The sequence below is a fragment of the Musa acuminata genome, chromosome BXJ2-7, assembly GCF_036884655.1.
Source record: "Musa acuminata AAA Group cultivar baxijiao chromosome BXJ2-7, Cavendish_Baxijiao_AAA, whole genome shotgun sequence".
NCBI lineage: Eukaryota > Viridiplantae > Streptophyta > Magnoliopsida > Zingiberales > Musaceae > Musa > Musa acuminata.
Genome location: NC_088344.1, coordinates 1,677,511 through 1,703,221, shown reverse-complemented (window position 1 = coordinate 1,703,221; position 25,711 = coordinate 1,677,511). Strand labels below are relative to the sequence as shown.

The following is a 25,711-nucleotide window of genomic DNA, read 5'->3' as shown; positions in this document are numbered from 1 at the left end:
CATTCACCGAAACAAGAGTCTCATATCAACTTCAATCGATTCTGTAGCCATCATCACAACAAAGTAAAAACACTTCATTCTTGATGAGGCTAACAGTTCCTCATCCATCACTGGATAATATGATTTTTTTCTTTTTCACATTAAGCTCTCTATTCTGAAAAGGGAATGACAATTATATCCTTGGCAAAATACTCACAGTTAACAGGTACCTAAAAATTTCCAGTCCAAGGAAAATACCTGGGAGATTCAAAATTTCCATATCTATCTTGAAGCATCAATGTCCATGGTCCTTTGACAAATGCCAACAGAGTCGATGCAAGCAAGAAAGCCTGTCTCTGCAAAATGGCCATCGGTCTTAGGAACAATTTGATATGAAGAAACTTTGGAATTCTAAAAGGGCTACCCGGTCAGACAATAATGGTTGTCTACCCAGTCTTCTATCTGAGTGTCTATGAAGAAAAGCTTTGCAATCACAGTCCTATTCCCTTGCTTCTACAGAAAGTAAGTCATCTGCAAGATTCATGTAATAGTTTGTGAGAAGAAGAAAAATGGTAAAATCAACTTGCTTGACACCTTTGTTTCTCGACATACGAGACTGTTCAAATTACTAACGCGAGAAAAGATACAAGCCAAGTAATTTCCAAGAATACTCCAAGTGAACCACGATACAAGTTTACTTACATCCCAGTAGTCATTGCTAAATAATCATGCAAACAGCTAAGTCAAACAACTGACAACAAACATATAGACTTTTAAAATCGAGGTCTTAAACTATTTAAAAGATGCAATATATTGATATCACACATATAAGGAAAACTGATCAGCATAATCAACTTCAAATGTTGCTCGAAACATAGAAAGAGCAAAGATCTCTTGCTAAACAATTACAATAAATAAAGGGGCTTCCACGTGGAGAAGATAATGTTATCCTCGCATCAAGCAATGTACTAGATCTTTAATTAAAAAACTCAATCTTGTCTCTTTTGTCAATCTAATGATCCGAAGAAAAGCATACAAGGCAATATTAAAGTAATGTCCAAATTCAGCAGCATGTAACATCTTAAAACATCAAGCTTTGCTGCTTTGGTGTTTCAAACCAATCCCACATCAAATCAACAGAGATGGATTAAGTTTGCTCAGCTTTACCCTAAAACATGCTAAGGAATCAATCGGTATTGATCTAAAACCTCCTAAGAATATGAAAACATGTGATACAATTCGGTGCTATCAGTCAGAGCACCGAGAATTGGTTATCGTCTTAAGAATAAAAAATATTTAACAATTCTTAGGACAAATTATTTCATTACAAATAGTTTTTATTTGCAATGAACCAAATACGGTGTGCATTACATGTGACTGCACTGTCAGAAGACCTATGTGGCTTCAATTTGTCATCTATTTATGTAAATTGCATCAGAATAAACCACACATACCCGTGGGGGCCCATATGCACACTTCATATGATCAAATATGTAGTTTATATTTCCTACTTACTGCTGTTGTTTCATTATTACTATTATTTAATAAACTAATGTACGATCCATGTTTATGGAATCAGTTAGACCTTAAGATTTCTTAAGAAATCATCGTATAGATTGTTGATTGACCATAGACAAAAAATTCCCATTTGTTATTAACACAGTATATTAAATATTTTAATATACACTATAATATAGTTCTGAATCCAATAAAAAATATGAGCTGTGCAGTGCCATGAACACCCACATACAATGGCCAATGTTGTAAATTGTTACCTGTAAATTATCAATAAAAATTTATGCACCAGGCAGTTATGTGCTTGGATGAGTTCACACATGACAGTTAAACACCATATTTGTAATTAACCAAGTATTAAACACATGTTATCCATATTAGGCCATCCTAGTCTGACAATTCCACCCATTTTCAGCTTTTCTGATGCAGTGCTATGGGTTAAAAGATCGCATTTTCAGGTGCAGGGCTATTAGGTAGAAAGATCTTCGATATAGATCATCATTCGGAGTCCCATGTAGGACTAAGCACAGAGAGCCTCCCCTTGTATTATTAAACATATTAAATCCTACTCCCTTGTAGTGAAAATAATCACAACCTGGGCATAAATTGGGTCTACAGTGTGTAAGCCAGTAGCTATAGCTTCAAGATTAAGCATCTCCAGAACCAACAGACATGCCTAACAACGTTTTGTAATGTAATCCTACACCATTTCTTCAAATGCTAAGTGGCAATGTCTTATTTCACATAGCCATGTATTTCTAGAGCTCCACTAGTTGTTCATAATTATCACAATATGACAACATCATAGCAGAAACAAGTAGTCACATCCAATCAGCAACGGTGATGAAGCAAAATCAAAATCTAGGGGACATATATATATTAAACATAAGCAACATGCAGATGAGAACAATACGAGTAAAATATGTACATTTCCTTTTTGCCTATGTCTTCTTCCAAAAGGAAAAAGATGGATAGATAGAATTACCAAAAGAAATAAACACTAAATAGACTATTATTAGGGAGAGCATCATTAATTTAGTAGTCAACTATAACCACTACTATCCAGATAAACAAGAATCATAAATAAAAGCAGGATCCTGCACTAAGAGCTACAAGCTTTCCAGCAAGACCTTTAATCAGCTTCCTGCAGACTTGAGCTCATCCAATGTCAACTTGATGTGGTCCCATACAAGATCTAGCCGGTTCAAGTAAATCTCCAGTTCCAGAATCTGCTGCTTTCTCCAATTGTCATCCACAGGCATCCCTGGAGCCATCAAAGAACTACCTTCAAGGCTCAGAGGCAGCAGGTTCAATGGTGATGTCCCTGGACTAAATCCTGAACCCAGAGGCCCCCCAGTAATGGAATTTATCAGCTCCTTAAACAGCGGCACGAGGCAGCTCTTCACTGTCTCCTCTATGATGTTTGGCACATTGGATGCCGAAGCAAAAGGTGTGTGCATCACCGAGGTGGAATTCTCCACGCCAACTCCCCCAAATGCAACCGCAGCTGCAGTCCCTTCAGTCACCCTTCTTCTCAAGTGCCTTCTTGATCTCGAGATCGTTCTACCAGAACTCAAAGGACCCTCATCAATAGGAACCGTAATAATCTCGTTGGACATGATGGCGCTTGGGGCATTCAGGTCCTCGTCATCGCTCTCGTGGGCCCTCTTGACGCTTGCGCTCCAGATGTTGCGAGCGATGTCATAGATGGCCCGCTCGTGGGTGCCCTTAAAGGCGAAGTCTTTTCCCATGGACCGCATTCTACTGACGCAGTTCCGATACTTCTTCTTCAGACGGCGGAGCTTTTCAATAAGCTGGTTCTTGGTGAACTCAAAGTGGAGCTGCTTCTTTATCTCCTCATAGAAGGGGCCGGTGTCGTACTGGTGGGAGGCGAAGGTGGTACCTCGCCTCGAGGTGAACCCCAAGAACCTCTGGAGGATCTTGATCTCCTCCTCGTCAGTCCAAAGTCGCTGGAAAAGCCGGCGGGACTCATCGAAGGAGACGACGGCGAGGGACCTCCTCTCCTCGGAGGCAGTGGCGACGGAGACTGGAACAGAGGAGGATGAAATGAAGAGGCCAGCGCCGGAAGGAGTGGAGATGGCTGCAGAGACACGAACGACCGGGTTCGCGCCGTTCTGGGGGGCGGCAGCGGCGGCGGCAGGACCGGAGGTATTAGGGATACGGTTGGGGTTAGGGTCTCCGACATGATGGGAGGAGGCCAAAGGGACAACATTGCCGGCGAGCGGCACCGTCTGACATTGCATCGGCGGAGGCGGCGGCGGGGCCCGGCCGTTGCCATCGTTGTCGTCTTCGCTGTCGTCGCTCCCGGAAGTGGAGTCCTCTTCGTCCTCGAAGACAGCGCGCTCTTGCTCGGCTTCCTCAGCCGTCCGCATGTCTGCTCCCGCTTCTGCTCTTCCGCGAACGGATCAGTACAGGACGGAAAACAAGAGGTGATTTGGGTTTGGGCTCGAATTCGAGTTTAAATTAGGGTTAGGGTTTGATCACATTGCGTTGTGTAAAGAGCGGATGCGTACGTGACGACTGATGGCTCACTTCGTAGATGCGGGATCAAACGTATTAGCGGCCGATCGTCAATCTCCACCGTAGGATGACCTTTGGACGGTGCAGATGTGCCCTCGAAAAAGACGTGGCAATAGGAGCCAGCTATTTATTGGTAATCTTCACATGTCAATACACAAATTTCAATTTGTTATTCTAACTTACACTCATTGAAGTAATTTGTTGATACAAAAGAATAGGATCTTTTAGATTGATCATATTTGGCAATGTGTATCCTAGTGTTAAAATATTTTTGATTTAATTAAACAATCAATAATCCCAATTATATATATAATTCAATAATCAAAATCTTTTTTTTCTTTTTAAAAGTTATTATAAAAAATAAAGCATTTGATCAGTTTGCCTTTATTGAGATTTTAAAAGTTATTTTAATTTATTTGTGTATGGATATAGGATTCTCATCCATCTTAATTGTTTTTTTTTAATATAAGTATTTTTAAGATTTTCATAATCATATGTCCTGAATTCTAAGTAAGAGAATGAGTCCTGTAAAAAAAATTAAAATTAGAGTTTAATTTTTTATTAATATCTTATAAAATTTTAAATTTAGTAGAGGGAGAGTGAGATGTAATGAATAATTTGTTCCTGATTTTTTCTCTCATGTTTATAGAGAATATAATTCTCAGTTGAATTTTTAGAGCTCTAAATCGATGATTATTGATTTTTTTATAAAAGTTTTATAGTCTAAAATATTTAAAAAATATGTTCCTAGTATAAGGCTTATAATTAAGTCGTAACAGATTTGATGATAAATATTTAGATGGATTCTATTATTAATAATTTTTCGATTAATTAAAGTTATTTGTTTCTATTATCTTATTTATATTTATGTTTATAATAGCTGAATATAATAATAGATTGATTTGGTAAGATAGATTACATGGGTTATTGTGTATTACATTAGCAATAGTTAATAGAATTGTGGTAAATAAAAAGAAATATGATATTAATATCATGTGATCGTTTTGATAATTGAAGTTAATATAGTATTATTGTGGTTATTGTACTTATTAACTTGTTTTAAACTTCATGGTCATATATAAAATATTTTTTTATTTTTTTAAAATTAAATTAGGTAAAATTATTTTTAAATAAAAAATTATTTTATTTTATTTTAAATTTATTTTTTATGTCTTACTAATTAATGAGCTAGGTGAGAGAATATTAGATTATGTGATCCTATTTAATTATGTAAGATATATTATAGATTTAATTAGATTTTGATGACGATTATCAATCAATAGAAAAAATAATAATTATAGCATGATTCCTTACCATATCATTTTGATGGGAAAAACTCTCATATTTATCATTCTAAACTCTCTCATCAGACCTCTTAGGAATGATATATTAGTCATTGGGATTGCAAATATTCTCAATCTCTCTTAGTCCTTAATCTATCATTTTTACGAAGGATACGAAAGATGGAGAAAGCGAATCTAGTTTTTCTTATTGTTATGGCTCTCAGATCTAACGATGATACACTTACAAATCAAATAAAGATTTTTGACATTCAGAGGCATATTTCGTAAATATAATTTATCGTTGTGTACTTTAATTTTTTATATAATAATAATATAATCATGATTTTTATGTCTATAATTCCAACGATGGAAACAAATAATGCGAGTAGGAAAGTTTTTATTTCAGAATTTGGCTGTTAACGTTTCAAAGTCCGATCAATTTTGCTATTTTATTTTTCATTAGATAATTTGGATAATATTGTTTCTTCTTATTCATTGAATTTATTAGTTGTCAATACAAAATATTGAGTTTATTTTGAAAATTTTACAATAATTCTATCATTATTACCAAATTGTTCAAGAAGAAAAAAAAAGAAATTCGAACAAAAAGAATGAAATAACCATAGGATTCACTACAAACATTAAAGAAAAAATAGTATTTTATCTCCAAAAGTAAGTTTCTTTCCAATTAAATATTTATACAGAGATAGAAATATATTAAAGAGACATATGATCGAGAAAAAAATTATTTATTTTCTTCCAAAAGTTTCAATGAACTGATTTATTAAATGCTATTATACTTTCCTTAATTTTACAAGTTTTGCATTTTTATTCTTGTATCGAGGTCTATAAAAAAGGGGTAAAGTTTTATGTCAAGTGTGTGTCACAGAGAATTAGGAGGCCCTCAATTCTTGACGAAAACAAAAACAAATTTCGTAATCTCCATCATCTATTTTCTATTATCTTTATTATTTTTTCTCTTGCCCTTTATTTGTCCTATATCAACGTATTTGAGTCATCAAGTATTAATTATCAAAATAAATTATCATCGCACTTTAAATATTGAGTTGGTGATGATGTATTTAACAAGGATTGAGGATTTGAAATCTATCTATGTATTTTTAAATGTATAGGGTTGGCCTCATGAGATTAAATTTGAAATGCCAACATCTTGTCTTTCTTTATTCTCAAAAGAGCTCATCGTTATTGGTGACTTCTATCCTATACCCCTCGTCCTCTTATGTTGGAGAATGGAGCAATAGGGATGATGACGATAATGGAGAGAAGGAACTCATCCTCCTCGTCGTGAGAGGAGATAATAACCTAAAGATCACATAGAGACGATGAGATAGATCACATAGAGACTGAGGTTGAGGAGGTGAAGTGATACGGAGATAGATGAGGGAGACGATGAGACTAACAATAGTAAAGATCACATAGAGGTTGAGGAGATGAAGTGACACGGAGGAGCGAATCTTTTCACACCACTATTACATGATGAAAATGAGAGAATCCACGAAGAAGACAAAAAAATAAGAGATTGGTGTCAAATGAGAGAGGGCATCAAATGCTTTGTCCTGAATAGTGGAGATTTTGAATAAGTGATAGACTCCTTCGCCATGGAAGAGCGAACAAGAGGGCTAAGTGGAGACGACCCCTAGTGTGAAGACAAATAATAATTTTATTTTTTTAGAAAATAAAAAATACTCTATAAGAAAAAAAAATAATAAAAATAAGAAGAGTACGCTAGGTGGGGAAAAAAAAATAGTGTTTTTTTTTAATTTATCCAATTTTCTTTGTAGTTTGGCATAATCACATTTTTATGCCATTCTTATAAGTTTCGATAGATAAAGTACATTGAGTTGCATTATACTCGGACTTTCTAATTTTAGATCATCAAGTACTTAAAGTGATAATTAACGCACGTTGTTACCCTGCAATAGTATTATGTTGATACTCACGCTGTTACCCTCGTCATTCTTACTTCGCACAACGTGGTCTCAGGTGGGATCCACAGCTGAACCGGTCATCAACCGTGTATACGAGGCGAGTGATGGTTACGGAGGTTGAAGATTTTATCCAGCCCGCGTGACCGCGAGTAACAAACATGTCTCTCCCTTCGCTCCCATTTGTATAGTTTCTCCATCACCTTCTGTTTCAAATAATTCCAAGTCAGTTAAGAACATTCGAAATGGAAGAAGCGGCACAACCGCTGCTGTCCTCTCATCGCATTCACTCGGAAATCGAAGAGTCCTCCCCGGTCTCCTTCTCGCCTTCTTCCGATGCTGCTACTCCTTCTCGCCTCAAGCCTTGCCTCCACCGCGCAAGCAGCGCCCCGGCCATGTCGGTCATCCCCTGGGATCTCTTTCTCCAGGATTCGGAACCGAACCTCGATACCTCCAGCCCGATCATCAAGCATGCCTCCGTTCTGCTGCTGCTCTACCTCTCCATCGGCATGCTCGCCTACTTCTTCAACCCCCGGGGCTTCTCCGTCGTCCAGACCCACCCCGCTGTCGACGCTCTGTACTTCTGCATCGTCACCCTCTGTACCATCGGATACGGCGACATCACCCCCGTCACCCCGGTCACCAAAGCAATTTCCTGCGTGTCGGTCCTCGTCGGCTTCGGCCTCATCAACGTCCTGCTCACCGACGCCGTCAACCATTTACTCAACTTGCAGGAGAGCGCCATCATCGACAGCGTCCGCGGCGCCAGCACCCGACACACCAGCTACATTGTCGACGCTGAGAAGGGGCGGATGAGGATCCGCACGAAGGTGGGGCTAGCGGTCGGGGTCGTCGTGCTCTCTGTCGGGGTGGGGACGGTGGTGCTCCGCCTGCTGGAGAATCTCGACTGGATGGACGCCGTGTACCTGTCGGTGATGTCGGTGACGACAGTTGGATACGGAGATCGGTCGTTCAAGACGACGCGCGGGAGGATCTTCGCGTCCGTCTGGCTCCTGGTGTCCACCCTGGCTGTGGGCAAGGCGTTCCTCTACTTGGTGGAGGCCAGGATTGATAGGAGGCACCGGAGGATTGCGAAGTGGATCTTGAAAAGAGACTTGACGGTGAAGGATTTGCTTGCAGCTGATCTGAATCAGAAAGGATTCATCAGGTTAGATCACATTTACGATTCCTTTCATTTTCCGTGATGAACCACATGTTTGATGTGAAGATGTCTGCTCCAGCATATGTCATGAAGGTGAATAAGAACGGATTCACCCCATGACGAATTAAAGATGTCTGCTCTCACTGACATCATGACCTTGGAGTTGAAAGCTTTGAGTCAGTCATCTACACGCTACAAATTACTCTGGCCTTGGCTTTCATGTTCTGCACTGGTATTACTTCAAAAAAGATCTGAGTCAGTTATCAACATCTTTTCTGGAAATACAGAGTATGCATTCTATGGTTATTGATCTTGAACACTTAGCTTTGTAGTGCATTTGAAAATGAACTCTCTGTTTTGCTTTTCTTTTACATTTCATTTGTGCCTATTCTTGCTTCAGATCATTTCGAAATTGAGTTGCTATGTTAGTAGTTTCAGTTGATGCCCATTCCAACCAAAACTATATCTGTCTCAGTGCAAGGGCAGAGTTTTCCCTAGCTTTCAGTAAGTCTGGGAGTTCATCCTAGTAGAAACCAGGAAACTTTCCCAAGATCTAGCAATTAATTATATGAAAGATACAGAATATGCATCTAACTATTGCTAAGATCTTATTGATTCCTTTGAAATCTATCACCAACTTGATAAAGTTCACAGAATTATGATGACTTAGAAAATAAATTTATGCAAAGCATTTTGGAGCTACACACATCAAGCATCTGGTGATTAAAACTCTCGAAAGAATTAACAGCATAAATACTGTGCACAAGTAGATGAAACATGGCCTTATGGTACTTGATGTGTGACTTCTACCATTCAAAGCTAGTGTTGGTTCTGATTTTTTCTAAAAATTCTGTTTCTTATTTCTGTGATTTTTTAGAATACAAACTCATATGAATGGGTAAGGGATTGCATGATGGTGTGATCTTAAACTAGCATATATACAAATCTTTTTTGAACTAAAGTAGAATGGAGCAACATTTCATTACTTGATAATAATTATAAATGTTTCTCCAGTTGACCGATTGCATGACAGCAAACAAAGTTTACATGGCCTTCTTATAGTTAGTATCCAGTAGCTGCTGAAGCAACAAAGTGGCCATCTGATGTGACATGGCCTTATGCTCTATTTTTGTGGATTTCAGTAAATCAGAATTTGTGATACACAAGCTGAAGGAGATGGGAAGGATTGACGAGAAAGAAATATTGTCGATCTGCAACCAATTCAACAAGATTGACCTGCACAACACCGGGAAGATAACCCTCCCTGATCTATTGAGTGTCTCAAGATGACAGACAGCAGAGGAGGGGTATGCTATCAAAGCATGGTCTGTTGTTGTGTTCATCGAAGTAATGATGAATGAATGTAAAGCTTCATATTCTTTTGCAAGTATAGCAAATGTGATTCTTGAAAGAAAAATGTAAATTTCATGTTCTTTTGCAAGTGTAGAAAATGTGAATTGCCAAAATTTTACTTGGTCCGATCATGTTGAAAGAAATCTTTTCCAGGGTTGCAGAATTCCAGCTGAAAGGAACAAAGGCAACATATCTGAAGCATGTCAGCAAGAACGTGTTAGGCGTGGGACACAGCAGAGATTATTAACGTTTTGGATGATGATCAGCACCACCACCGGTTATTGTTCTACAACCGGTGGTTGACTTGAATGATAATTTAATGACTCCACGCATGCACTTAGACAGTACAAGATTAGCAACTTCCATTAATCTTGATGCAGAGCTACAACAAAATGCCAATGAACAAACACAAGTTCTTTATTTGATTCTATACTTTTCATCAATTGATTAAAACCCAAACCCAAACTCTTTTATCAGACTTCAGATCAAGAACAAGCAGTAACAATAACTGGGACGCAATGACAACAGCAAGAAACTAGATTGGTTACTAGATAGGCATGCATCGATTAGCCGATTCAAAGCTTAGGCAGCAGGCTTCTCCCACTTGAGGGGCTTGACGACTTCCCAGGTGAAGTCGGGGTCGTCCCTTCCAAAGTGCCCATAAGCCGCAGTCTTGAGGAACCTGCCATTGCCTCCCCTCTGCAGATCCAGGTTGATGGTGATCATCCCTGGCCTGAAGTCGAAGTGCTCTTTCACAATCTTCAATATCTCCTTGTCCGGGATCTTGCCGGTGCCGTAACTATCGACGAACACCGACAGAGGTTCCGGCACGCCAATGGCGTAGGAGACCTGCACAATGCAGCGGCGGGCGAGCCCGTTGGCCACGATGCTCTTGGCTGCCTGCCTCACGATGTACGCACCACTGCGATCGACCTTGGTGGGATCCTTGCCGGAGAAGGCACCGCCACCGTGTGCGCCCCAGCCGCCGTAGGTGTCGATGATGATCTTGCGGCCGGTGAGCCCAGCGTCACCATGAGGGCCACCGATGACAAACCGACCCGAGGGGTTGAGGTGGAAGATAGTCTTCTCGTCGAGGTACCTCTCAGGAATGACGGGCTTGATGACGTGCTCCTTAAGGTCCGCGGCGATCTCGTCGTTGGTCACTGTCTCGTCGTGCTGGGTGGAGATGAGGACGGTGTGGACGCGGATCGGAACCATGGCGCCGTGGTCATTGCGGTACTCGACGGTCACCTGGGTTTTGCCGTCAGGTCTGAGCCAGGCGCAGGTGCCGTTCTTGCGGACCTCGGTGAGGCGTGCGCCGAGCTTGGTGGCGAGGACATGGCTGAGGGGCATCAGTTCGGGGGTCTCGTCGGTCGCGTACCCGAACATGTGGCCCTGATCGCCGGCCCCGATCTCCTCGGGGCGCTTGGTGAAGTGGCCGTGCACACCTTGGGCGATGTCAGGAGACTGCTGCTCGATGTTGACGAGCACCTTGCAGCGATCGGCGTCCAGGCCGACATCATCGGACACGAACCCGATCCCGCGGCAGGTGTCACGGACAATCTTCTCGTAATCCACGTTGGCCTTGGTGGTGATCTCGCCGAAGACCATGACCATGTTGGTTTTGGTGCAGGTCTCGCAGGCGACCTTGCTGTCGGGGTCTTGCTCCAGGCAAGCGTCAAGGACGGCATCTGAAACTTGATCGCAGAGCTTGTCAGGATGCCCCTCGTTCACGGATTCAGAGGTGAAAAGGAAGGTTTCGGCGCCAGCCATGGTGTTCTAAGTGCTGCATAACCAGGCATCGATCAGGAAAACTAAGAACAACATATCTATCGATCTACAAATATAAACCACACACACAGATCAAACATGGAAATAAACATATCAGCCAACAAAATTGTAGCATTTCCATAAAATCTATCTAAGAAACAACATCTTAAAGCTGTCCAACATTCCAGGAGCCAAAAATCAACAAGAAATCATGAAAATATTTGAGAGAAGACGATGCGATACCTGTAATCTCAAAGCTGCTGCCTGTTGTTGGTGGATACAAATTGGATTCAAATCGAAAGGAAGAGCAGGAGGCACTCACTCTTTCACCGCGGCTGGCCATCTCTCGACGTCAGTATTTATAGGCAAGAGACGTGCTTCCCGACCGGTGTTTGTTGAGGTGGATCCGACGGCCCACAGGCTTTTCCGCCGGGATCTGATCGTATCGTGCGGCCGAATAGTGATCGAAACCGGTGGCGGACAGCGACCCGAAGGTTTGGTCCCTGCGGTAGTCGTGCCGGGTCCCTCGCTAGTTACTGGCTTCTGCGGAGGTCGGGCTCTCATGTCTTGGCTAAGACAGAAACCAAGGGTTCCGACACCGAGCATCGGACACTCGGACGCCAAATGACGTCATCCGTCCATGTGATGGGTGGAATTATCCTGGCCTCTGTCTGGGACAAGACAAGGGAGCCTTACCCTTCGTTCGGTGGGTATGTCGGCTAAATTTATTTGGTGAAGTCCCTTTTCCCTGAGGATCCTATGTCTCGGCCGAGACTGGCTTGTGTTCTACTATTGGTGGACAGACGCTGGGTCCCATAAGTAAGTTTGGGGCCCATATTACTGGCCAGTGCGAGCGCAGTTGTGCACCTTCGGAAATGCTTCTTACGACTGCTCGTAACGTTCGTATGCTGATAACGTGTTCTTTTCGGGTACCAAACCACTGCTCGTCTTTTCGACTCACCACCGAGTGTTTCCACCGGTTGAGGTGTTCTTCTTGGTAGCAAAGCACTAGTATTTTCTTTTTATTTGAATTTTGTCGCCATTGATCGTTTCTGATGGAGTTATTGAAGTCTTTCTTATAAGATGTGGGTTGTCCTATATGCATTAGGACGAATAGAGTTGATCAGGTCCACTTTTCTTATTTTATCGAGACCATCGACTCAAATTCTATTTTTCATATAAACATATACTTCTATATTTTTTTATTTTAATTTTTATCATCATTGATCGTTTCTTTCCATTGGTAAATTGCTTGAAGCATATACATCTATAATTGATGATGTGATTGATGTCTTTCTTACAAGATAAGATGGGGGTTGTTTGTTTATATTGATACGTAAAATAAAAAATTACGTCTAAAAAAATTAAAATAATTGATCTAATAAAAATAATATTTTTTTTATAATAAACCATTCGAAGATATTAGTTTTATTATAATAACATAGACTTAGAGGATGTCTTTATTTATAGTAGTTCTACGCCTTTAAAAATAGCTAACTAACAATGTGAGACTATTAAAAAATTTATAAAATATAAAAATTAATAATGCGAGATAAATAAAAGTAATAAGTGAGAACTTGATCTTTTGAAAATATCTCTCTTCCACTTGTTCCTTATTGATTCACTCCACTTGAGTAAAAACTCCTCTAGAGTTTTTATATGGATTCATTGGATTTTTATATAGAAGATAATCATATAAATTTGTGACATTGAAGGTTTTTGAGCCCCCTAATTATTTGATAAATAAATCATATAAGTATTATTATTGATTTTCTTTAAGAATTATATGAATCATATGTATATTCGGATTCAATTTGTTGTAAGTACCTATGAAAAATCTCTCTTTTTGCATGTACATCATAATAATATATTTTTCCTTGAACACATTATCTCTCTTGTATACCTAGTAGTTTTTAACTTTTTAAGTGTTAATAAAATCGAGATTGCATTGATATTTTTTTTTAATATGCTCATTTCGCATCAACTCTTTTACTTTCTTCTTTGTCATCTCATTTTCTTTTGAATTCATCTAGTAGTGAGATAAATTTAATAGACTTTCTCCTGGAGTCAAATCAATTTGGTACTGAATATCTGGGTGAAAGTTCATCTAGTAACTCTTTAGGGTGTGATCTCCTTAAATTCTTCTAATATCAATTGATTTCAGTTCGTTTGAAATCTTTACTTTAGGTGACTTTTCTTCTTATCAAATAAGAGCATAGTATATTCTTTTTAATTGACAATAAATTTTGCTACTGAGTTAAAACTAGATAAGAGAGACTTTTCCTCTTTTTATTAGTCAGTACAATGATAATCTTCTTTTCTATTCCACTAGAATATATATATATATTTTCTTCCAAAATAGGTTGCATAATATATAGATATTAGACAAAATGAACATCTTCTCTCTAAAAATTGATACTTTAATATACTAATTTTCATGGGTTGAGCAATCATGAGTCTTTTTTTTAATATATTTATAATTTTTTATAATATATATGAGTGATAGAGATATTAGTTATGTTCACAAGTATGATTATCCATAAGGACCCAACTCTAATGATGTAAGGCTAAAAAAATAAAGAGTCTCTTTTATTATCCATATAGATATGGGATAGGGATGAATAGAGAATTCCTTGCTCATTTTTATATCGTTAATATGTGGGCTTAGACATTAGTCTCTTTCAAATCAGGTTAAACCTTAGTTAATTCGATTACGAATTATTTGATTAAATTAAATTAAATTAAATTAAATAATATCAATATTTAATGATCATACACACTCTCTCAAATTTAATAATTTGATATATTATTTTTCACGAGTCTATTTTCTTCTTTATGTTTATAATCTTCTTATAATATATAGAAACAATAGATGTATTAATTATATCTACAAATACGATTACTCATAAGAATCAACCCTCAATGACATATAGGAACGGTATCAATTATATCCACAAATAGATTATCCATGACAATCCACCCTCGATGACATAGACATAAAATAATAAATATTTTTTATTATCCACGTAGATATAGGATAGAGATAAATAGAATAATATGTGGATCTACACATTCGTCTGATTCAAATCAGACTGGATTGAATGAGACTTCAAATCAGGGTGGGTCAAGTTCCTTGCTTTGAATGAGAATTCATCATCTCCACTCTTGCCCCCATCTAACGGCTTACGGGCTACCACCAACTTGAGTTGACCCACCCTGCAACCCCATTGAAGTCATGGGTTCGGGTTCACGGTGGATATATCACTAACACCTAATCTGACGGTCTAGAAAATTCGAGCTCCTCTTTCTCCCGTCTCTTTTTCCCATTCCGTCCGTGAGAAGGTAACCTCCTTCGGAAGTCGGCACGGCAGCAGCAGCGGTGGCGCAGGCTCATGCTTTGCTTCGGCAGCAGCACCGGAAGATCCACAAGAAGAGCGACCGCGGCCGCAGCGCTTTCTCCCCCTCCATCATTTCCGCTTCCAGGTAACTCACGGCTTCCTTTACCAGTATATAATGTCGTTGATCGAGTGATTGATTGTTGGGTAGCTGATCCAGAGGAGGATGGGGAAGGAATCAATGGGAGGAGGTGGAGGAATAGAGATCGCAGCCCACTCTCAGAGCGCAGAGCCCCGACGACATCAGCGGCAGAATCTGGCGCCGCTTCACCCGTCTCCTCCACCATCAACCTTAGCAGAGAGTACACGCACGCCGTCACCACGAGCTCCTTCCAGGAGATATGGTCCAAGATCCACTATGACCAGTCCGAGGGGGAGGGCGAGTGGTGGGACGAGGAGGAGATGACCGACTTATCTATGGAGGTGGTGGAGGAGGGGGCTCCTCCGTCATCAAGCCGCATAATCGCGCAGGTCCTCCAGCCGGACCGGACCTCGATTGAAGAGGCCCTTCATGGTGCGCCTCCCACCCGCCTCGCCAGACTCGTTTCGGACTATTTCGACGGCAGCGAGCACACCTCCCGCTTCTGCCTCTCCCTCGTTCGAGCCGTCCGCCGCGCCCGCTCCCTCTACGCGCCAATCGGCGACCTTATTGATCTCCTCCCAACCTCCACGGCAGTCGATGACTTTCCCGCCCGTCTGACCGAGGCCCAGTGCGACTTGGCTTTCGACAGACTCCTCGAGTTCGACCGGCTGGGCAATCCCTTCACGGCTCCTTCCAGCGACGGCAGCTGCAGTTTCCAGGGTCTGCGGGGATGCTTCGCTGAGCTTAAGCAGCAACTGGAGCTTCGCCTACTCAAGGCCAGCCGGAGGTACCGGCTGATGTGTTGCGCCACCCGAGGGTCCGGCGCCTGTTTGATCGTCTCAACCATCGGCCTCGCTGTGACTGGAGTGGTTTTGGCCACGCATGCACTGGTAACTCTCATGGCTGGGCCTGCTTTGTTTTCTGGGGGCTGCCACCGAATGGTAGACGTACCAGGACTGAGGAAACGGCAGAGGGATTCCATAGCCCAGCTGGAGGCTGCCTCACGAGGGGTGTACGTGATTAACAACGACCTGGACACAATCGACCGCCTGGTGGCAAGGTTGCATGCGACGGTGGAGAGTGACAGGGTGCTGGTGCGGCTGGGTCTGGAAAGCGGGAAGCGTCAGCAGCACCCCATCCAAGAGGTGTTGCACCATCTCCGCAAGAACCACCCCAGCTTCCTCAACCAGCTTGAGGACCTCGAGGAGCATGTCTGTCTTTACTTTGCTGCCGTCAACCGTGCCAGGTTCCTCCTTTTTAGGCAGATCCAACAGCAGCCACCACCACCTTAATTTACAGCACTGACATGTCTTTGTTGTGGATTTATCTTGCTACGTATCAGGTGATCTCACTTTGACTCCTTTCCTTTTAAGGCGGTAAAGTGATTTCTCTTTCAAATATTGGTACTTTTTTTCCTCAGCCACTCGCTTAATAGTGCTATGTGAGAACACTTGCAGATGCTGCAAAATTTTATCATTCAGGATAATTTTGTTCAAATGGTGTTATATTACTGCAAATTGCAAAATAACCGAGTTTGTTGGATCATACTCTTGCTTAATTGATATATCCTGCAGCTTTGTTGTCATCGAATGCAAGAATAGATTGAATTGTGCAATACATATATATAATGTATGTATGTATGTATAGGATTTATGCATAAGCAACAATTGGGAATGAAGGAAAAGCAATGCAAAATGTATGAGATAAGCTGGTAATGTATGAGATAAGGCAGTGAATGGAAAAAACATTGTCAATCTAATATTTGTTTGTTTTGCGCATTCCTCTGCCCAAATGTATAACACTTGGATTTGTGAATGTATAACATCCAGAATCATTATTCTTTTGATGAAAAACGGTGCTTTTGATGCACAATTGACAGAAAAATGTTTAAAAGTAGGCTAAAGAGTAAATCCACTCCAAAAGAAGAAAAAGCCACCTCCTACTGAGAACTGATTCGGAATAGGAACCTGAGCAGATTGGACTCTCTAGCTTCCAACAATACAAGTTATCAACAACGTACAGTCACAAATACCAACAAACCGAATACCTTGCTGACTAGAACAATTAGTCTCCTACACTGAGTCATGGTTTTCAGTTTTCGGTATTCCATGACCAGACTGGTACATGCTCGGTTCGTGCCTGTATACCAATATATGATACTCTGGCATGTACCATGGTACTAAGGAATGAGGCATGGGTGTTTCGAGAAGGAGAAGAAGAAAGAGGGGGTGATGGAGAGGAGAGGAATACCCGGTAGGCTGGCAATAGCCGATGACAGGCAGTAGGCAGGCGATAGCATGAGTCACGAGGAGAAAAACTCAGAACTCATTGGCTAGGAGAGTAATGCGAGAAGCCTATTGTTTAAAAACTCTAAACTTGTTATTTACAATAAACGAACCCAATTGTCCAAAAGTCCATGTCCCAATTCACATCCGAATTGGAAAATATCATCTGGTTTATATCAATCTGTACAAAATTACAGTCCTTGCGGATACTAATGCTGCTCGCCAATTTCATTTGATACCTATGATCTGGACATACTTGCTGCCACTAGTTACCTCTTCCATTTGATTATACTTCTCTCAAGGTTATAATCAGGTTTTTGTTCCATTAGCTTGTGAAAATGCTTCCAAGTTGTATATTGGATAATAACCTAGTTGTTAATTTTTTTGACATTTCATTTTCTTTGCACAATATTAATCAACATCAAGCATTTAACAGCTAAACTTTCTTGATAAGTTTTCATTTTCTTAAGAAAAGGATATACAATAAAGTATGAGGTTCATCCTTGTGATACATCCAACTTATAAGTTCATTTGTAAATACTGATACAGATGGATAGAACAATACTAGTATAAAGCTTTTAGTTACCAAGCATTTAAGTAACAATTGTGCTTTCTTGAGATATCCTGATGGTAAGCATACTGTTGCACAGTTTTTAGCTATTGGATTTGAGCCCTGTAAATGTGTTTCATCTATAGCTTAATGTAATGGAATGAAATGAGTAAAAAGAAATTATGCAAATACAATTGATGCTGCAGATAAAGGATGTGACAGCAATTAAACATGCTTCATTGATAGCCATCTAACTATCCAACTCAGTTACACTAAATGCTACTTATGAAGTAGATAGGATTATCCATCTGACTTCTTTCAGGAATCATAAGAGGTGGCATTGAACATAATTGATCTCTGTTCTCTGCCATAGTTCATTGTAAAACATAAAATTCTCTAATTCTCTAAACTACTGTTTTATATATGTAGACAAGCTATCCTTTTAGATTTCTAATTAATTTTGGAGTAGCTTTGAATGACCAATGAGACCAATAAAACCTTGGTCTTCAGAATTTTTTGGAGTATGCCAGATCAGCATGCTTTTAATTGTTTTATATATCATTCGGCAATAATTGCTCCATATGACTTTAGCCTATTGTTATGATATCCAAATTTGATATTTCTTTGTTGTGATGATGGGAAAAACTGTTAAGGATGTGGACTTTATAATTAGACCTCTGCTGGTCAGCCTCTCGTTATTTTGCTTAGAAGGGTTGAGACATATTACTAATAACAAATTTGTCAGGTGGCAATCAATATATCTTTAATTTTGTAGTGTTTTTGAAACAGCAATAACATATTTGACCTTCTCTTGTATTTCCTTGGTACATCTCACCAATTTGATGTATCTATTTGTTTATTTATTTATGCTTGAACTAAGCCATAAACATGTCATTTTTGATCCTGTGAGAATGATTTTTGTTTGCATCAGCTCCATTTAAATTTAATAAGGAAGCATGCAACTGATGATGCTGGTTGTACTTACTCCCATGCTACTGTCAAATTTCATGTCTTTTGAAGGTTATCTTCTTCAAAGTGTGCAGCCCTATGGCTAGGTTTAATATAAACTAAAATGTCTTCCTGTTGATACCATAATTCTTCCCTCAATCCATGTGTAACACTTAAACTATTTGTTGATCAACTTTTGTGTTAGTTTAGTGTTCAGCCTACTTCTAATGCTTCAACAAAGTATGTCTATTTCATGACACCACTACAATTCCTACTCTATGGAGTGTGAAGTTGTAGAGTGGCATGAGAGACATCCCAGATGCGTGTTTGAGTTGATAGCATTTGGTGTGTGGTTATGGAAATCACATGGATGACTTGCAGATATTCCGAGTGAAAGTATTGGGTGTCTACTAAGAATGTTTAATATTCCAAATGGAGTTGTAGGTAATCACATGTGTGTGGAGGATTTAAGACAATAATTTACACTTTTGAGGGAGGTGGTGTTACTCGTGTATTGGCCCTTTGTTTGGCAGTCATTTAGGCTTGATTTTACCCCTAACAATTGATTATATACATTTATAATTACATAATTGCAAATGTGGGCATCTAGCTAAAGTCAAGATTTTGGTTGCCCACATTGCATTTGCAAGTCATGTTTGAGATTACACATTAGGTTGTTAGGATCGAGAGCACTAAGAGGGGGGGGGGGTGAATTAGTGCAGCGGAAATCTTTCAGCGATTAAAAACGAAAGCTGCGTTCGTTCGATAAAAATGATTTCGATGTAAAAGCCGATTCTAATATTACTTAAGATTGAGCGCAGTTTACGTCTAAACACAGTTTACGTCTAAACGCAATTTGCGTCTAAATGCAGTTTGCGTCTAAACGCAGTTTTACGTCTAAACGTAGTTTGCGTCTAAACTCAGTTTACGTCTAAAACGCAGTTTTACGTCTAAACGCAGTTTGCGTCTAAACGCAGTTTTACGTCTAAACGTAGTTTTACGTTTAAAAGTAGTTTACGTCTAAAACACAGTTTTACGTCTAAACACAGTTTACGCAGTTTACGTCTAAACGTAGTTTTGAAAAGATCTGAACTTAGAAACTCGTTCGTAAAAGCGCAGAAGACAGTTTGCAGTTATAAATAGAATCAAAACGTAAACGTAAACTGCAATGTAAAGATCGTACGAAAACACCGATTTACGTCTGAATGCAGATTCGGAAAGATCAGAACTTAGAAACTTGTTCGTAAAAGCGTAGAGAGCAGTAGCTATGTAGGAGGTTTGCAGTAATGATAAAGTGCTCAAAACAAAAGCAAACCAGAGATTTAGAGTGGTTCGGTCAGCCTTGACCTACTCCACTTTTGGCTTCCTCCACCGACGAGGTCACCGACGTCAACTAGAGGCCTTCCTTCAATAGGCGAAGGCCAACTGCCCTTTTACAGTTTCACTCCTTTTGACGGGCTCAGGAGACAACCCTTACAGAACCTTTCTCTCCTCTCTTTACAACTCAAGACTTGAAGAACAGAAGGAGGAGAACTTTTGGACTTAAACACAAATTTGAGCTCTTAGAATCACAGAAAAGATCTAGAATTCGATGTAGGTCTGTATCTCTTCAGTGCTGAATGGGTGGGGTATTTATAGGCCCCAATCCAGTTCAAATTTGGAGCTCAAAACGATCAAATCCCGGAATTCCGGGATCAGGCGGTTGCACCTCCTGACTGGAGCGGTTGCACCGCCTGGCAGAGCTCGAAGACTGAGCCTAAGCGGTTGCACCTCTCTATCAGGGGCGGTTGCACCGCCTGAGTCTGGCTCGGAGACTGAGCCCCAGGCGGTGCCACCTCCTGACTGAGGCGGTTGCACCTCTCTGCCAGAGCTCGAAGACCGAGCTCAGGCGGTGCTACCTCTCTGTCAGGGGAGGTTGCACCGCCCAGTCTTGCTCGAAGACTGAGCTCAGGCGGTGCCACCTCCTGCCTGGGGCGGTTGCACCGCCCAGCTTCGCTGGGAGATCCTCTCCTGGGCGGTGCCACCTCCAACCCTGGCGGTGCTACCTCTTTCACTATTTCAGCTCACTTGGTTTGGCTCCAAACTTGGTGCAAACCAGTCCGAACTTAGGCCTAATTGGCCCCTACTTGGGTTATAGGATTAACACCTAATCCTAACCCTAATTAACGTGCTAACTATGAATTTAAAGACATTTTCTAAGCTATTACAAAGTCGGCAAGTCAAGACTTCTTCTGGCGAGCTTCCGACAAACTTTCGGCAGTCTTCCGATGAACTCTCGGAAACCATTCTGCGGACTCCCGGCAAGCTCCTAGACTTCACGATTTGATCTTAGCGAGTTCCAGCGAGCTTCTTCGGCAAGCTCCGATCTTTCTCGGCGAGCTCCGCGAACTTCCAACGAACCTTCCGGCAAGCTTCCGAAAAACCCTTCGGCAAGCTCCCAACTCATTCTCGGCTAGTTCCGGTAGCATTCCCGACGAACCTTCGGACTTCCGTCGAACTCTCAAACTTGCAACAAATCCTTCGCGCTTGACTCCGACACTTTGTTTCGCTTTATGTCTTCATCATTATCATAGTTAATCCTGCACAATTAAAGCAAAACTTCGATCGAGACAATTAATCCTAAGCAATTAACCAAGTTGTCCGGCATGTCATTGGTCCCTCGACGTTTCGTCTGATTCTTCGGCGCATCGTCCTCTCCTGCGGCCTATTGCCCAATCGGCCAGTTGACTCCGCAACTCCGATATCCTTGGCACAATAACCGCTCTTCTTGGCCCGATGCCCGAAGCCTTCTGTCGATACGTCGACCGATCTACCGGCCCGACGTCCAATCTTCTGACATGTTCCTCCGGCACAACATGATGTTCTTGCTTTAATTGTCTCATCCTGATCGAAGCACCCTGCGTCACTCAAGACGCAGATTAAATCATAAACATATATCAAGTAGTTTCATCATCAAAATACGAGATTCAACATAGGTGTCATAGAGTTATGGTCTACATCTCCACCCAATTTGCGTGCTCTCAAGTGCAGATTGCAAACAATGCTATGTACAGCCTAGTGATTAGGATTTCCAGGCATTTTGTGACCAGTAACTTTTCCTCCGCCCTCCACTTTAAGTAGTACTTCCCTCGTGTCCCCCCATACCCAACCCCTCTTTCAACTCCTCCCCTTTCCTTGGTCTGCCACCACTACTCTGACCTTCGTTGGCCATTGTTAGTTAAATATTGAGCTTCTTGTCCAGTTTCAAACTTGTCATTCCTCTACTTTATCTTTTAGTGTCCATCTTTTTGCTATTCTGTCTTTCTTATCTCCTTTTAGAAAATAAGATTGTTTTCTTTCAATTAATAACTCATTGTCATTCTCTAAATGAGGTCTACTTAAATCTTTTAATGCCCATCATTTTGCTATTTTGTCTTTTTTATCTCCTTTCAGAGAATATTTCAAATAGTAGCATGTTGTTATTGTAGCCTATCTTTTACTTCAGGTTGGATAATAGTGGAGACTAACATACTTGATGCCTTTATCATGTAATATTTTTAGTTCCTGAATTTGGGAGAGTGCATGATGCTTGTGTTTTGTATCAGCGTGAATGGTGTGGGTTTAAGACGTATTTGTAGGGATGTAGAAAAAGAATGGAAAAATTAAGAAATTAACCTGGTAGTAGGACAATTCATAAGCTTAGTAGTATCCAAATTTAGTGAAAATACTTGAAAAATAGGTCCTCATGGGTAAGTTTGTGGCATTTTCCAATGAGCATGTGTTGGCAACCATTTGTCTAGGCTTCTCAGATTCATTTGAGGAACTTACACTTGTGTAGCTGACAGCCTGACATCGATTTATTATTCCACATACTATAGTTATTTTTTCTTCAACCTCTATGAGGTGTTGTCATGAGTGTTTCATGGCAAGACCTTTTTTATGCATAGTTCTAGCATAAACCTTTGCAAAAATTGTGCTAGGAAATCATAGAATTTAAAAGTTCTAGTCCATTTATATGATTGATTGTGTTTGACTTCTTAATTATCCAAGTTTTACAACTGATATTGGGAACCAAAATCTATTAAAATTCATTTATCTTTTAAAGTTAGATAAATTTTATTCCCATAAAATATTGTCTTATTTGTTAAGTGATTTTGTCTGTTATAGTCTATTTTTTTGTTGATAAGTGTCTGTTATAGTCTATTGTCTTAGATGTTAGATAGCATGCTTGAAAGTGGAGGAGCATCACTGTCATGTTTCTCCCACTTCTTCTCACTTTGCAGAGAACATTTTCATGTAGGAGTGAAGCATCTAACAATGGAAGCAAAGCTACTTATTTTGTAGGTACCAAATGCAGTCATCTATTTTTTAGTTCAGCATAGTTACTGTTTTTATTTCACTTTTGTTCAAGTTGTATTACCTGTTAGATGTCTTGAATAATGTTGCATTTTAGTGTAAAGACTTACCAATAAGTCCCATATTAGAAGCGGAAGGATGATTGTGATGGTTTATGGGGACAGATGGGTCCTATTCTAGGAAACAATTGCAACATATGTCTACACTGGAGACAGCTCTGGATTTTATTAGGAAATTGTAGCTGATCATACTATTTTTCTACCATCTCTAGGCTATAATTTAGCTTTAAACTGAAAAAGATAAATCCATAATTTCTGCGAGACATGCATTACAGTTCACTTGCAATCAAGCGATTAGTGTATATAGCTAGCTTTTCACATATCAGAATATGTATGATACTTCTGCAAGATCTCTCATTGTCTTATTGTAATTGGCGATGCATATTAAATCTTGAAGTGTTTTGTTGATCAACTAGTCTCTTTAAAATATCTGAGATGGGAGTTGTGGTTTCTGGCAGTCGTGTACACATTTTTGCACGTGCAATTGTACCTTTCTAGAACAATCACCATATGCTAGAACCTTTATAAGTCTTGAAAGTCTTTGTTGTTTATGATCTATCCTGTATGCAATGCTTCCTTGTTCCATGATTTGGTGCTTGATAGTTTCTGCTTAATTGCCATCATGAGCATGATTGCAATAGTCGGTGATATGGCAGCGTCACAAGCTAGAGTGATTTACTTAATTGGCAAATTCAGGATTGTTCGCCATTTTAGTTAAAACTGTGTCAGACAGTGTGCTCCTAGTTATGAATTTACATTTGCACATATGACCTGGTGATAACATGTATGCATATGAGATTGTCTACACACCATCATCATGGAATTATTTCATGTTTGGAATCCTTTCTTCAGGTCAGCATTTTTACCTTTAAAAATTGACTGATGTTATGTCATGATAAAAATAAGCAGGTTGGTAATAACAGTTACATCAGCTGCTTGTGGAAGCCAACATTATGCTCTGTGCCAGTTGGAGTCCTGTCAAGAAAGGATCACAAGCTATACTCTGTAGATCAATGATATGTGTTAATACCATTGTTAATCCTTACAGATGAGATCCAGAGAGGTTATATGATGAAGGTAATTTCATTGCTCCTCAAATCAGTTCATCCTTACAGATAAGATCTAAAGAGGTTATTTGATGAAGGTAATTTCATTGCTTGTCAAATCAGTTCACCTAATGATGGCAAAATAAAGACAGCTGAAGATTGATTCAGGTATGATCTAATAAATATGAAATTCAATATAAAGTAAAAGAGCTGTTTGCAAATTGCTGTTACATCTGAGAGTTGGTGTTTTTTATACATCAAAAGTGTTTGGATTTTGTTGGCTTTGTTGTGTGTTATTCTTATTCTTTATGAAGGTAATAAAATCAATAATAATAATATTATTATGAGTTTTAATTATTTGAGATCGATTATATGAATCTTTTGTGAGACTTATAAAAAGTTATATGTTTCGTTAAGTTTAGAATATCTAAGTATGTATTTATGGTTTATCTAGTTAGTTTTTTTTTTAATTTCTTCTTGTACCATTAACATTAATTATTTTATCTTTTTTTACTATCATAGGTGGGGATTTTATAAACATATGCTCTTATAATCTTAAATAATATATTTTTTATCTTATCATTTATGAAAACGATATCTAGTTGTTTACGAATAAAAGTATTTTTTTAATCTTTATTTATAATTTCACATATTCATATTAATATTTTCGTCTTGGTACCATAATTTTTTTTATATATGTTGTTTCTTAACTATTTAACACTTAGATAAAATATTATTGATTTTATAATTATTTTATATTTTTGTTTCAAAGATATACGATGATCACATAAGACTTCATGTTGGTTGTCATTTTAATAATTTTGATTTTTACTTTATGAATAATATCTTTATCAATCTCTTTATTTTATTGAATAATTGATTCAAAATATCTAAAGTTTTTATTTAAAGAGATTTTTTCATCCAACTTAATTATATTCTCTTATCTATTTTTAAAATTATTAATATTATATATATATATATATATTCAATTTGAATCTTAATCTAAAATATTTAGTTTCTGAGATTTACTTTCCTAGCTCAAGTTTATAATTAATTTTTTATTAATTGGGATAATATCGGTAGTAAATAATATATAGTATGGAGTTTATTATGTAAGTGATTAGTAATTTCATCCATTATCAATATCATAAATGATTTAATGCAGAATTTTTATATACTTTTATTTTCATAGGAAACTCATTAGATACATTTCTTATAGTATCATACATATTTTAATAATATCAATATAAGTAATATATATATATATATATATATATATATATATATATATATATATATATATATATATTCTAAAATTTACTATATGAAATCTTTATAAAGACTTTCTCTAAGTTAATAAAAATCATATGTAATTTTTTTCCTAATATTTTTATGTTATTTTAATAAATAAATAACTTTTGTGATTGATCTTTCAAACATAAAATTAAATTAATTTTTAGAG

The 25,711-nt window shown here is 39.0% G+C and overlaps 4 protein-coding genes across 10 annotated transcripts; 2 read left to right on the top strand and 2 right to left on the bottom strand.

The window, feature by feature from the left end:
• Positions 1-120: 120 nt before the first annotated feature.
• On the bottom strand, positions 121-3,986 carry LOC103991140 (probable transcription factor At5g28040). Of its 2 annotated transcripts, XR_010488284.1 has the most exons (3): positions 2,625-3,986; positions 404-510; positions 121-335 (listed from the first exon to the last, which is right to left on the bottom strand). XR_010488284.1 is itself a non-coding variant. In XM_009410499.3 (2 exons), exon 1 carries the CDS (start codon positions 3,885-3,887, stop codon positions 2,631-2,633), a length of 1,257 nt encoding a protein of 418 aa, XP_009408774.2. In that variant the 5' UTR covers positions 3,888-3,986; the 3' UTR covers positions 349-510; positions 2,625-2,630. The 2 variants fall into 2 exon arrangements, 1 of the variants encoding a protein (XP_009408774.2); XM_009410499.3 differs by lacking the exon at positions 121-335 and having other exon boundaries at positions 349-510.
• Positions 3,987-7,509: 3,523 nt separating this feature from the next.
• Positions 7,510-9,716, top strand: LOC103991141 (two-pore potassium channel 5-like). Its single transcript, XM_009410500.3, has 2 exons — positions 7,510-8,432; positions 9,569-9,716. Exons 1-2 carry the CDS (start codon positions 7,510-7,512, stop codon positions 9,714-9,716), a joined length of 1,071 nt encoding a protein of 356 aa, XP_009408775.2.
• A 462-nt stretch (positions 9,717-10,178) lies between these two features.
• On the bottom strand, positions 10,179-11,894 carry LOC103990868 (S-adenosylmethionine synthase 5). The gene is made up of 2 exons (XM_009410155.3): positions 11,793-11,894; positions 10,179-11,565 (listed from the first exon to the last, which is right to left on the bottom strand). Exon 2 carries the CDS (start codon positions 11,550-11,552, stop codon positions 10,362-10,364), a length of 1,191 nt encoding a protein of 396 aa, XP_009408430.2. The 5' UTR covers positions 11,553-11,565; positions 11,793-11,894; the 3' UTR covers positions 10,179-10,361.
• Positions 11,895-14,834: 2,940 nt separating this feature from the next.
• LOC135616556 (UPF0496 protein At3g19330-like) lies at positions 14,835-24,456 on the top strand. 6 transcript variants are annotated; one of them, XR_010488386.1, is made up of 4 exons: positions 14,835-15,032; positions 15,096-16,368; positions 23,072-23,128; positions 24,113-24,456. XR_010488386.1 is itself a non-coding variant. In XM_065115859.1 (2 exons), the coding sequence occupies exons 1-2, from the start codon at positions 14,942-14,944 to the stop codon at positions 16,316-16,318; spliced, it is 1,314 nt and encodes a 437-aa protein (XP_064971931.1). In that variant the 5' UTR covers positions 14,836-14,941; the 3' UTR covers positions 16,319-16,571. The 6 variants fall into 6 exon arrangements, 2 of the variants coding, with proteins under 2 accessions (XP_064971931.1, XP_064971932.1); XR_010488385.1 differs by having other exon boundaries at positions 23,072-23,132; XR_010488384.1 differs by having other exon boundaries at positions 23,072-24,280; positions 24,373-24,456.
• Positions 24,457-25,711: the final 1,255 nt, after the last annotated feature.